At 52.5% G+C, this 12,663-nt stretch overlaps 1 protein-coding gene across 2 annotated transcripts; it reads left to right on the top strand.

Annotated features, from left to right (window-relative positions):
• The first annotated feature begins 3,161 nt into the window (after positions 1 to 3,161).
• On the top strand, positions 3,162 to 12,442 carry LOC119104255 (poly(U)-specific endoribonuclease-D). 2 transcript variants are annotated; one of them, XM_037227936.1, is made up of 7 exons: positions 3,162 to 3,251; positions 4,146 to 4,220; positions 5,383 to 5,539; positions 7,023 to 7,225; positions 7,952 to 8,084; positions 8,437 to 8,539; positions 11,807 to 12,442. In XM_037227936.1, the coding sequence occupies exons 2-7, from the start codon at positions 4,178 to 4,180 to the stop codon at positions 12,038 to 12,040; spliced, it is 873 nt and encodes a 290-aa protein (XP_037083831.1). In that variant the 5' UTR covers positions 3,162 to 3,251; positions 4,146 to 4,177; the 3' UTR covers positions 12,041 to 12,442. The 2 variants fall into 2 exon arrangements, with proteins under 2 accessions (XP_037083831.1, XP_037083820.1); XM_037227925.1 differs by having other exon boundaries at positions 3,177 to 3,319.
• Positions 12,443 to 12,663: the final 221 nt, after the last annotated feature.

Raw genomic sequence — 12,663 nt, 5'->3', positions numbered from 1 at the left:
CGGGCGGCGCGTCGCAACCGAGGAATTTACCACTTGCGCGGCAGGTGGTAAATGCGGCGCGGCAGGCCGACACTGTGATGTCAACGGTACGGGTGTCGATTTGTATTATTTTGTGGGGGCCCTCTACTCCCCCCCATGTTGGATTGCCCCCCCCCCGCCCAATGTTTTTGGCCGCAATAATGCAAAAAACGTGTGTAAAAGATTATCATAGCACAAAGACAATCTCCTTTGATCCTTCTGCGTAGTGGCGTCTCGTACCTCTCTGATAACGAAAAGTCATGGTTGCTCCCACCACAAGATACAAGTCGCAACAGCCGAGCGGTTGAACGATGCAATAAACTTCACATACCTAACGCCATGAGACACGCAATGATTTGTGATGTTAACGTGAAAAGCTCTGGAACATGGGGATGACTCAAGTATTTCGTGGCCTAACCCCGTCCCCTCCTCCTACAATCAAAATGCGTGTCGCCTCCAATAATAGCCATAGAGGAGTGCCAACAGCGCCCTAAGGTAGCCTCTAAAGGGGTGCCTTCACGTGCCAATAAGAAGAGACGCGTGCGTCCGTGCATGCTCCCTGGATGCAACACCGCATGACTTCTGTACTGCTTAAATTAAAGATTTTTTTTGCAAATCGTACAAAGATTAATAACTTATGATGCGTTTAATCAGAATAAACTGGGCTAAATCCGGTGAGAAAAAAAGGGATGGGTGGGTTGTTGGACCTTCGGTTCGCCCCCCCCCCCCCCAATGATACAGAAATTGATACTCCTGAACAACGAAGTCCTACGTAAGGAACATCTGCTCAATACACGCACAATCATAGACATGTGTGCTCAGAACTGAGTCAGAAATACCCCTGTTGAAGTTGTGTAACGTGGCGTAGTGTAGTGTTTAAAAAATACGGGGTGTAAGCCTACAAAAATCAGGAAAAAATTAACCTTTTAACGGGATAAGTGGGGGCATCATTTATAGTTATTTATTAGTTTCGGAGACGACATGGGGATCGCATCGACCGAGGTGAGACGGCGTGGAGTCGTGATATCTCAGCATCTAATTGGATTATGGAGTGCTAGAGTTCAAACTGGTCAGGGGCGACATTAAGTATACTGACATGTATAATGAGGTAAATTTTGTCAATTCCGCACAGAGGAGTAAAAGAGGTAGGGCAAAAGATCTGATAAATCTGCGTACTTAGTGAATATAAATCACACCTTGCATAAATCTTTGATTGAGGCATGTACAACAGACTATTATGCGATGCACATAGACCGTTTTGATCCAATGTCAGATGAAGGAGCGTGTCCTTGGAGCTTGCTGACCTCACAAAGAGGCAAGGAGGCTCATGCTCGGAGGAACGCTAACAGCACAAGTTATTAAATTGCATTATTCCAATGCAAACAACCCCGTGACAATCCATAGCAGGTTACAACGCCGGAAACCGTATTTTGTCTCAAGAAAAATGGTAATGTTTCAAGGTGGGCAAATATATTAAGCTTTACTATGGCGCTACCTATGCCTCATGCTGCTTTGCCATGGCGCTGTACATCGCGCGTTCTAAAGAAATGGCTGCTCATATGTTCCGCTCTTTTTATTCTAACTTATCGATGCTTTCAAGCTCAATACAGGCACTTTGGCTGCTCTAAAAGCAGCGGTCTCGGGGCACCCATCTCCTCACCCATTTCGCCTACTCCGCTGCGGTCGTGGCGGCGGCGATGGTTATCCACCATCTCGACCAGGAATTGTCTCTGGTCCATGTTCCTGTTGGGGCCAGACTGAAGAAATGCCTGACAGCGAGACGCCGCTTTGGCGAGGTTGTCGACTCGGGGCCCGTTAGCTCGTCGAGCGGTAGGGACCAATCCCGGGTGTTCCGTGATCATGACCAGGGGCATGGTCGGGCAGCATTTGAAATCCGTCCGATGATGACTCGAATCTTTAACAGCGCTTAAGCTGCTGTGGCTATTTGATCCAGCACAGGCTGGAAGTTGAGAATGTGCGCTTCTGTCCGTTTGTGCGGCTCCATCACACGTTGACGGTAAACGGAGTGGTGGTGGCGTCTGCTGCTGGTCATTTGTCCTACCCCAGCGCAGGCTGACGGTAAACGGGATGGGGATGATACCTCCTAACCGCCGTTTGTCCGGCCCTAGCGCAGGCTGGCGGTAGAGAGGAAGGTGTCTATTGTCAGTCAGTTGTCTGGCCCCAGCGCAGGCTGACGGTAGAGAAGATGGTGTCTTCTATCGGTCATTTGTCCGGCCCCAGCGCAGGCTGACGGTAGAGAAGATGGTGTCTTCTATCGGTCATTTGTCCGGCCCCAGCGCAGGCTGGCGGTAGAGAAGATGGTGTCTTCTATCGGTCATTTGTCCGGCCCCAGCGCAGGCTGACGGTAGAGGGCGAGGTGCATACTTTCTGTCGTTTGTCCGGCACCAGCGCATGTCGGCGATTGAGGGAAACGGAGTTAAGTCTCGCCCGTTTGTCCGACCCGAACGCCTGCTGAGCAGAAACAGGCGCTGGGTCAGGCCATCTTGGAACGACCGGCTGATTCACACTCCGACCGAACGACCCTGCTCTCCTCCTAGCCGTGGTCGCGAGATTTAGGTGGTCACCGCATCCCGCTGCCGGTTGGGGACTGGGTCGTATGAGTTGTCGCAGGTCGACCATGCCCATGATGCCTGTGCCGCGTAATTTACCTTCTGACCGTATCCCGAGAAAGATTTGACCTGTGAAAGAGGCGAAGCCGAGGCTAAGCTCCGGTTGAAGTGAAATTCTTCTGTACATAATCACTTCGACTGTCGCCTCGAATGTCCGTCGAACATTTGAATAAATCGGCAACCACTATTGCCTTGTATACCACAGCAGTATAACAAGCTTACTCCGTGCGGAAGTTCGTCCAACCAGAACAACGGCAGTAGCCGCCACATTCCCCGAAGGCCACCGGCTGTGAAGTCACGAGCCGGGTCCGAACGAGGCTGTTCACTTCAGCGCCAGCGACTCGGTGCTTGAATAGCGAATGACAGCACTCGCCGCCCAGGCAGGCTTCCCATGTCCGCATTCGCGCTGTGGCGACGTTTTCTCGCGGCGAACGGTGCCCGATTACCGGATGACGACGCTGGTCGTTTACATCGCCCGGCTGGACGGCGAGCTCGCGTTCTTTAGCGCGCAGAGCCCGCCGAGGTCACGCGCGATAGGCGCAGCAGCAGGCCGCCACCGTAGTCGGTGTACGGTACCGCCGCCTCAGTCGCCGTCCGGGATCGGTAAGTGGAGCGCGTCGACACTGCGCGTGCGGAGGCGAGCAGGCGAGGCAGGCGGTCTGCGTGCAGAGGTGAGCAGGCGGGGCAGGCGGTCTGCGTGCAGAGGCGAGCAGGTGGGACCGGCGGTCCGCGTGCAGAGGCGAGCATGTTGGGCAGGCGGTCCGCGTGTGTTCTGCGGACGCCCTGTGCGATAGATACGACGTGACGTTCGCGAGTCATACCTGTATGACTGAACCAGACGTAAAAATTGGCGGAGCCGTCACCTATTCTTTGTGGATATTTAACAACGTTTTCAAGCCCCTGAAAATTATTACCTGAAATTGGATTTCGGCACACCCACCTTTGGTTTCCGCACGCCACGCCCCTGAAGCCGATGTCAGACGCTGTTGGCCGACCCGTTTAGGAGCCCGATAAGCGCGCGAATGTGATCGTAATCAAACTCGGAGCGTTTAGAAACTCGGAGCGCAGTTGGAAATGTGCAATTATCGCAATGACACATTTTGGTTTGAACATTGTGAAATGCTCACAACTTTGTGTCCGCTGTTAATGCTGTTAGACAGTTGCTCCGTGCAAGAAGGCTTCGCCTGTTGTGCCCAAAACTAGCAACATCTAGCCACGAACGTTTTGTATTGTGGCATTCGTACATCTCGGGTTCTTTTAAATTATGCGGTTCTATGGTGTCATGTATATATATATATATATATATATATATATATATATATATATATATATATATATATATATATATATATGTGTGTGTGTGTGTGTGTGTGTGTGTGTGTGTGTGTGTGTGTGTGTGTGTGTTACATACATTCGTGCGGAAAGGTGTTGTGAGTGAAGTGTAGCGAGATCCTAGTGTGACCATTTTGATATTCATATTTCTTGGTTCGCCGGCAGTTTGGCGCGGGGACTGCGCGAGACCACACAAGATGAGGCTTTTGTTCGTCACACTGGTCTGCTTAGCAGCTGCAGGTAACGCTCCACGGAGGGCCGGCGCGACGGTGTGTGCCGGCACCTTGCATGCCAATATGTGCCGGTGTGAAGCCGTTAGCCCCCCTGTTAGCGTAGCGCTCCAGATGTCGTGCGGGAAAACTCCCGGCTTCCTCCGGCGCAAACGGCCGGTATCCCCGCCCACACACCGCCGCCGGCGACGGTCAGTCACTGGATGACGTCATCGTCCTGTCGATCACGGGATGACGTCATCGTCCTGTCGATCACAGCGATCAAACAGGATGTCAGTACGGACTGGGGCTTGAGTGCGTGCGGGCCGCGCGTCGACTGGTTGGTCGTGTGGTGACGTCATCAGAGAGCCCAGCTTCGCGAACGTCCCTGCTTCGTGCCGATTGTTGAGTGACTCAACCTCCGGTGTGACGTCATTGCCCGGTCTCCACGATCATAGGGTGAAAATGACAAGGAAGCCGCTGAGGTCACCAACTGACTAGATAAAAATGCTAGAATTGCTGTAATTTCGATTAATGTTGGTGCTATGTACCCATGTCCATGCTATTATTCAGATAACCCAGAGCTAGGAGCGCATAAACCGAACATACTCCAGTTTCCTTGTCCGTGCCGAGCGATCAGTCACCATCAATAGTTAGCGTCCGCCCTGTCCAGTGCCTAGCGATCAGTCACCATCAATAGTTAGCGTCCGCCCTGTTCAGTGCCTAGCGATCAGTCACCATCAATAGTTAGCGTCCGCCCTGTCCAGTGCCTAGCGATCAGTTGCCATCAACTGCAGGCGTCCGCGACGTTGGCCGCGTGCTTAACACAAGTTACACGGACAACGACGGTGCGCCGTTCTGAGAGCAGCGCAGCGTGGCGCAGCGCAGCGAGCCAAGGTCAGGTCCTCTGACCAACACTGACAAGTCGATCGGCGTGACCCCCACATGGAAGTGGACACGCCCGAAGTAAGCGGAAGTAGTGAGTAGTTGCGCCCTGCCCCCGTTTGAGCGCGGCGCTGTGCCTTTGGCAGCGGAGGGCAGGAAAGCCTCCACATCGAACTCGAGTGGCTGTGCCCTGCCCCCGTTTGAGCGCGGCGCTGTGACTTTGGCACGGGAGGGCAGGAAAGTCTCCATATCGAACTCGAGTAGTTGCGCCCTGCCCCCGTTTGAGCGCTGCGCTGTGCCTTTGGCAGCGGAGGGCAGGAGAGCCTCCATATCGAACTCGGAGCTACGGCGCATCAGCTCTGAAATGTTCGAGGCCGACAACAACAACGTCTACAGTCACCTGGACGTCAACACCGGCGGCCGCGTGCCGTTTGGCAAATCAAATACCGACTACGCATCGGCCCCGTAAGTAGCACGAGTCACTGGTTGGGACCCGTGAGAAGCACGAGGTTGACTCAGGCTCCGGGAGAAGCGCGCAGTTACCGAGCGTCCTTTAACAGCGAATACTGATTCAAAGTCGTTATCAGTACCAAAAGGCTCGTGATCATAAGTACAGCTTGCAGCGTCGAGTATTTATCAAATCAGCGGCTGGTGGCACATCGAGGATCGATAAGCGTCGGCTTGAATAAGAACGCTGAATTCACAATCTGACAAACTTGTTGGTCTCCAAGTGATCTTGATTTGCCCAGGATGTCACATAGCGGTAACTGCTGTCAATCATAGCATGGCATAGCACAGCCATCAAGCATAGTCTGATATGCTGGTCAGAACTACTTATATATATATATATATATATATATATATATATATATATAACTATAACTTACAGCAATAAACTGTTTGGTTGGCTTACATATTGTACAAATAGGCGACCCAGAAATCTGTTGAATGAGTGTGACCTTACCAAGTTTTGTGTGGGTTTTATCGGTACTGTTTCTTGCAAGACAACATTTTACAGACATGCGTTATTTACCAACTGCATTCTGAAACGGTGATGCGCACCTTAGTACTCTTTTTAACTCATTTAAGCTCACTGGCGATCCGAAGTCCTAAGCTAAACGCGAAATGAGACGAATGAGCCCTTCGTGGAGTCCTCTCCAAATATGCGTCCATATTTCCCTTACTTTTCTAATTAATTACCCGAGGTCGGAGCGCGCATGAGTTCTATGCTGCGCTTAGCGGTTTTGTCTGAGCATGGTTTGAAGAGAAAGTACCACACATTGGGAAAAAGCTTAAGGGTACACGCACGTAACGGGCTAAGTATGCCCGATCCAAGCTAGTCTCAAATATTCGGTTATTAGCCCTGATCTTTCATGGGGAATCGCTCTTTTCCACCATTACTCCGTCAGAGGTTTTCCCGATACTCCATGCTTTCTTCAGCAAAGTTGTCTTAGATGTATGTGGGTAAAACCAGAATTTGTTTCATTGCCACGTCCCAATCTTGCAAACCATACGTCCAATCCTGTGAATGGTTCCTTCACTTGGGTTTCGAGCATTTGAATAGCTCCGTCGGCTATCACCAGCGCTTAAGTCCCACAGTCACTCGCACTGCTACTAGTTGATTTGGCTTTTTAAACTGTTAGGCAGCCGAGACTTACTATCATGACTATGCTGCAATTGCGATAGCACTCCATGCAACATTGGGCAACTTATGGTGCTTTAGATTTAGTACAAAACAACAAGTCGCACACTTTCGGTGATACGGATGCGTTGTAGTGTATTATGCGAAATTATAACTAGCCGTACGCATTCACTGCGCAGTACTTTTGTGATGGTACCTGGTGGTGGCACGCGCTCTTTATAATGGAACAGAACACGTCTCCTAGACGAAGCCACGCTAGTGCTGTGACGGGCGATGGCTGAGTTGTCGGTGCGGTCCCTGTTGCAGCCTGATGGAGCCGTTCAACGCCACGCGCTACCTGAGTGGGCCAACGTACACGGCTCTGGTGAACTTCTACGACAACTTCGAGCGCAGCACCAACCGAAGGGAGGTCCACACGCAGGAGGAGCACAACGAGCAGGTGCACTTCATCAACATGATCACCAGCACGGCTCCGATCCGCAAGGTCAAGGAGTTCTTGTCGAGCAAAGGTGCGCCAGGGGGCTTGGACAGAGCTCGCGGACCGGGGCGGGGTGGCCGGGCATCCCGGGTCTCTGAGGAGCCAACGCCAATGGAGGAGCCAATGCAAATACCATCACGGGTCTCCCTGAATTGACACCAAAGCGCGACGTCAGGGAGGCGGGTCTGGAGATTTGGAGATGAAAGTGCTGCAAAGAGCTGAATAGCTTAGGTCTCTCCCTATGACAATACCATATACAGCTGTGTTTACTGAATAGAATCCCATTAGTTTCCTTTGATCGTGTACCGGAATGTTTGCCCGTAAATGACAGAACCAGCTTTACAATATTCCTTCGTTAAGCAGGTATGAAAACAGCCATTAATCCCGAATATTCTTCTGGTTGTCAAGCTTAGAGCGTCCAAATAAAAATACTATAATGCGTGTAAGCGGATGTGATGTCTTCCCTCGCACGAACCATCACAGCCCGTGTGGTCGGCAGTAGCTTAGAAGGAGCCGATGCCAACTGTTTGCATCGCCAGTGGCACGCTGCATCGCCATCGCCAGTGGCACGCTGCATCGCCAGTGGCACGCTGCATCGCTCGGCAACGTGACTGTTTTCCTTGCCTAACTACCTCGCCCACTGAACGCACAGGACGTGTTAGGGAGTATAATCATCGCTCTTTTTCAAGTCAGATTCATGGAGCTGGTCTACGCCGTCTTGCCGTGGCTCTCTCCGACCATTCTGGACTGTTTTCAGGTTACCTGCCGCGTAGCATGAACTCGTTCAAGCGAACAATGAAGGCTCTGTGGTTCGACTTCTACGGTCGGAGCCGCGGCGTTCTCTCCTCGTCTGGTTTTGAGCATGTGCTGATGGGCGAGGTCAAGAATGGGTGAGTGGTGAGAACGAAGCGGCCGAGACGCTGGTCGTGACTATTGCATGTCTCGGCTGGACTTCGGGGTATGGGAGCCCACGGGTGGAGCGGGTCAACGCCCATGGGCGGGGCGAGTTGAGCTCTGGCATCTCTTCCTGCTCGGGCGGGACGGCATTCATGGGCTGCGAGCGGACGCTGAATAAGCACAGCACGGGGTAGGCGCTGCTAGGACTGGCCATGAGGGTCTAGGCGTAGTCGAGATAATCTGGACAGGATTGGACCGTAACTAATGGCGACATTCAGGGGCGGACATGCGTCGCTCGGGTAAAGATGAAGGCCGTAGTTGTCGGTCATGGTTTTTCCATTACAGGCAGGTGAGTGGCTTCCACAACTGGGTGTACTTCTATTTCCTGGAGCGCAAGAACGAGGTCAACTACCTGGGCTACAAGAAGTACCTGCAGCTGGGACGCGGGGTGAGTGGTGGGATGGCGGATGACCGGTGCGCCTAGTGCCTGGCCTACGGTGGATGTTACCGGGCTTTGGCCGATCAGTTGTCCGCTTGGCGCCCAGAATTGGCCTCATCGCTGGGCGTCAGCCGGACTCACCGTCCTGACGTTCATAGTGGGGCTGGTAGATGTCAAGTTACGTTCAGTGGAATTGGCGCTGCCTAGCGCGAATGTCAAGATGAGTAAGATTAAGCAATCATCGGTCAGCGTGCATGATGACACGGCACAGACCATATGACATGATGTTGAGGAAGTTGAGTACATCACCCTAAATATTACCATCTGTGTACCGTTTACATTGGTTTCTCAGGTGACTGTCATTGTTTTCTTATTTCATCAATGAGTCATTGTTCATCAACTGCAGCGTATAGCTTCGACGCTACGCATTACATACCGTATTCCTTCCGCTCGAGCACAGGTTCACGACGGTAGCAACACTGAGTTCGTCAAAAACCGCGTCGTGACTGCTCAGGTGGTTAAAACGCACGCCTTCTGAGCCACCCTCCCTTGGCGGGGTGGGTTCGAGTCGCTTTAGACGTTCGCTGTTAACCCTTGACTGGAATAGCCTGTGACCGGTGAACAGCATCTGGTTACTTTCCTCTTGATCAGATACTGGAGCGCTGGTCTGCGAGTGACGGGACTGAGGCATGTCACCGAAGTTCAAGTGAGGTCAGAGGACAGGACGCACCGTGCCAAGCGTTAGGGCGTATTAAACTTTCGCTACCAATTCTACCGTTGACCTGGAATTTCACGATCAGATGGTAGGGATCATGGCTCACGCAACAAGTACTTCTTATCGCGAGACCTGATCCCAGAAATCCGTCCATTCAAAATGCGCGGATCAAATGCTACACAAAGTTCTGGTGATCTCAGTTCAGCTCCATTAGTCTTCAGGAAACGCAGGACTACGTCCTCCCGAATGTCACATGGCACTTGTGATGTAACCTCAGAAGAGCAGCCTAGCGCCCCCGCTTTCCCGTCGTATTCAGTTCCTGGTATGATTACACCTCGTCCCACTGGACCCTCGCCACTGCCGTCATATGTGATGTATTCTACGACGCGCCTGCTCTGCGACACGTCTGCCGTGAAGTTGTCAGCCCCGCCCACGCTGTCCCCCGCCCCGCCGCGCTGGGCCTGCAGTAATACCTCCCCGTCCGCATAACGGAGTCAGCGGCTGGTGGCTGGTCTGGTCGTGACGCCATAGCTCACTGTCCGCGCAGCGAAGTGGCGGCCGACGGCTGGCCATGACGTCATACCTCGCCGTCCGCACAGCGTAATCGGCAGCCGACCGCTGGTCTGACCGTGACGTCATTCGGCCGTGGGCTGGCGACCGCGCCTTGTTTATCCACTTGACTGGCCTTAATAAAGGCCTTCCTGAGAAACGAGGCTGGCAGCTTGCTTTCAACGAAGCACTCCAACTGCGCTTTGACCTTTCTGACCTCTGTCCATGCAAACATACGTGGCAAACATAACAAACCTTTTGAAGGCACTAAGTGCTGTTAGAAGAGTCCGTGTAACTCGGAATTAGGAGGAATGCTCACTGCTCTAGGAGAATAAGGGGATGTCCTGTATCGCTTTGTCTGGCAACACGATCATTGGTCACAATCAAATTGCACACACTTTATACGCAGACAAGCGCTCCAATATGTATGAGATTGCAGTAACATTAAAATATGTCGTCCGACACTTCTTCTGTCACCTGAACATTGTCAAATGAGGAGTCGACCCGTGGCAATGGGTTGTCATGGTCCAAATCTTCGAAGCAATCCTTGAACGTGCCAAGCAACATCCGAAACCCCCGCCTGTTGATGTCCAACATCTCCTCCGTGAACATCTCGGGAGGCAACCTCTTTGCCATTACCGCTATAAAGAGCGAGAAGAATAGCTCAAAGTGATGGATATTCATTTCCCGCTGGTGATGATTTTTGACGACGTTGTTCACGTAGCTTTTCGCCAACTGCATGTCATCCATCTGAGATACAATATTGGCGAACGTGTAAGCCACGTACTGGCCGTGTGCCGCCAGCTTCTTGTGATGCGCTATCTGGCTCAGGTCCATACCTTCGAATATCTTGAACTTGGGTAGAAGTGAAGCGTCGCGATGGAGCGCTGTCAGCAGGACTTCTGAGCCCATTCTGGCGCACAGCTTCCGGTTGGTCATCAGCTCATCCCAGAAGGCGATAAGTACCTGAACCTCACGATCGTTCAGAAGGTCTGCGACTCTTGAGAAGTGGGGTGAGACTGCCATCACTCATTGGCCACATCTTCTTTGTTCAGATGTTCTTGGAAACATGACTCAGTATCTTCCTTGTATCTTCCTTGTATCTTCTATGTATCTTCCTTGATTCAGCACCGTTGGCATTTGAGAATACCATTGCAAGATTTCAGCTGAAGCTTCTTTTAGTCGAATTTTTAGAACTATTTGGCCGGCACGCCTGTAAACGACGTTGGCCCATTTACTTACGCCGTCTCCCGATTCAATTTTGTTTCATCGCACTGATGGACCGTTCGCTCCGCCGTTTTCTATATATGAAATGTCAAAACCACTAGTTCCCTACGCCTAGGTCGTAGAAGATACTCAATCGCGAGTTTGGTGACGTGCGGGGTTCAAGAATTGGCCGATAACCCATAAGATAATGTTATTTGACGATCAAGTAGCGCGAAATCTGCACGTGGTATTAAGCAAAGACATCTTTTATTTTCAGATGTGTACATATGTACGCTAATAGCATGTGTTTATTGGGGGTTTCATGGCACGTTCAGCTGCCGACGTTATATGGCGTTGCCTGGCTCACATCCTGGCAGGAACGGCGGTCACCGCGAGATATTAAACCCGTGACTCTGGCTTCCAAAGCGTGCAGCTTAATCAGTGCACTACACGACCTAGTAGTGCGGTTGTCAGGTGTTATCTAGGCACTCAGCGCTAGGTAGGATATCCCCGGTGCACTACCCGGCAGCGTAGAGGTTATCTATTGTATATAGCAAAGATACGACTCAGACTATGTTTAGAATGCATGTAGGCAGCCTGCCTCGCAGCGACCTCGGCCTCAGATTTCGCGAAAGCTCTAATAATTGTTAGAAGTTGGTGCCTTGTATGTTCTTGAGGATGCACATGTAAATACGTAAACGTGTTAAAAGGATGCAATCACTCAGTTACCGGTCGCTGTGTGCAAGCCCTCACAGTGCAACTCGCGCCGTCCTCTAGCTGACACCGACGGCTCGCCCTGTCTTCAGGACGCGATGGTCATCAAGTTCTCATTCAAGTGGCACAACCACCTGAAACCAGTGACAAGCATGATGATCGGCACCTCTCCCGAGCTGGAAATTGCGCTCTACACGCTCTGCTTCTACGCTCGCCCGGACCAGAACTGCCGTGTGTCGCTGGGCGGCAAGGACGTGGTGGTCAAGACACACACGTACAGGAGCAGCGGCAAGTCTATGATCGGCTCGGCCTACGTGGACCTGTGAGAGGGCCGCGGCACGAGCCCCGGGGTCGCGCGGGGCTGCCAGCCGGGCTCTAGACGCGGACACTACGAGCCCCGGGGTCGCGAGGGGCCGCCAGCCGGGCTCTGGACTCGGACACCACGAGCCCCGGGGTCGCGCGGGGCTGCCAGCCGGGCTCTGGACTCGGACACCACGAGCCCCGGGGTCGCGCCGGTCCGTCAGCCGTTCTCTGGACTCGGACACCACGAGCCCCATGGTCGCGCGCGGCCGCCTTCTGCAATATGTGGCTTACGGACAGGGCGGGATGACTTTGGGGGCACAACCGTCGAATTACTCATGCTGTTGGGTGGGGCGATATGACTCACATGTGCGACACTACACGATCCAAGCAGTGCTTAATGAGGAGCAATAAAATCGTTTCGCTTTGGTTTTGTTTGCGTTAAAGCCTTTTAACAATAATAATCATGTCATGGCTATGAGGCCAGGCAGCTTCGAGAGGACAGTGGCGGAGAAAGGCTGCGGGAGTCGTGGGAAGGGGGGGGGGGGGCTTCGGTGGCGAGACTCACCGCGCACAGGCACACTTATTTGGGGTCTGTGCGAGTCCAGGCGGGCTCCCTGGCCGATTGGGGTGGCCAGCTAGCCGGCTC

This window comes from Pollicipes pollicipes, unplaced genomic scaffold (genome assembly GCF_011947565.3).
Source record: "Pollicipes pollicipes isolate AB1234 unplaced genomic scaffold, Ppol_2.1 Scaffold_2555;HRSCAF=2994_pilon_pilon_pilon, whole genome shotgun sequence".
In the NCBI taxonomy this organism is placed as follows: domain Eukaryota; kingdom Metazoa; phylum Arthropoda; class Thecostraca; order Pollicipedomorpha; family Pollicipedidae; genus Pollicipes; species Pollicipes pollicipes.
This window is presented reverse-complemented; position numbering and strand designations above follow the sequence as displayed.

Coding starts and splice junctions, on each gene's coding strand:
- LOC119104255 (XM_037227936.1), top strand. CDS start 4,178: ATGAGGCTTTTGTTCGTCACACTGGTCTGCTTAGCAGCTGCAG. Junction 5,540..7,022: donor ACCGACTACGCATCGGCCCC/GTAAGTAGCACG, acceptor TCCCTGTTGCAG/CCTGATGGAGCCGTTCAACG. Junction 8,085..8,436: donor ATGGGCGAGGTCAAGAATGG/GTGAGTGGTGAG, acceptor TTTCCATTACAG/GCAGGTGAGTGGCTTCCACA.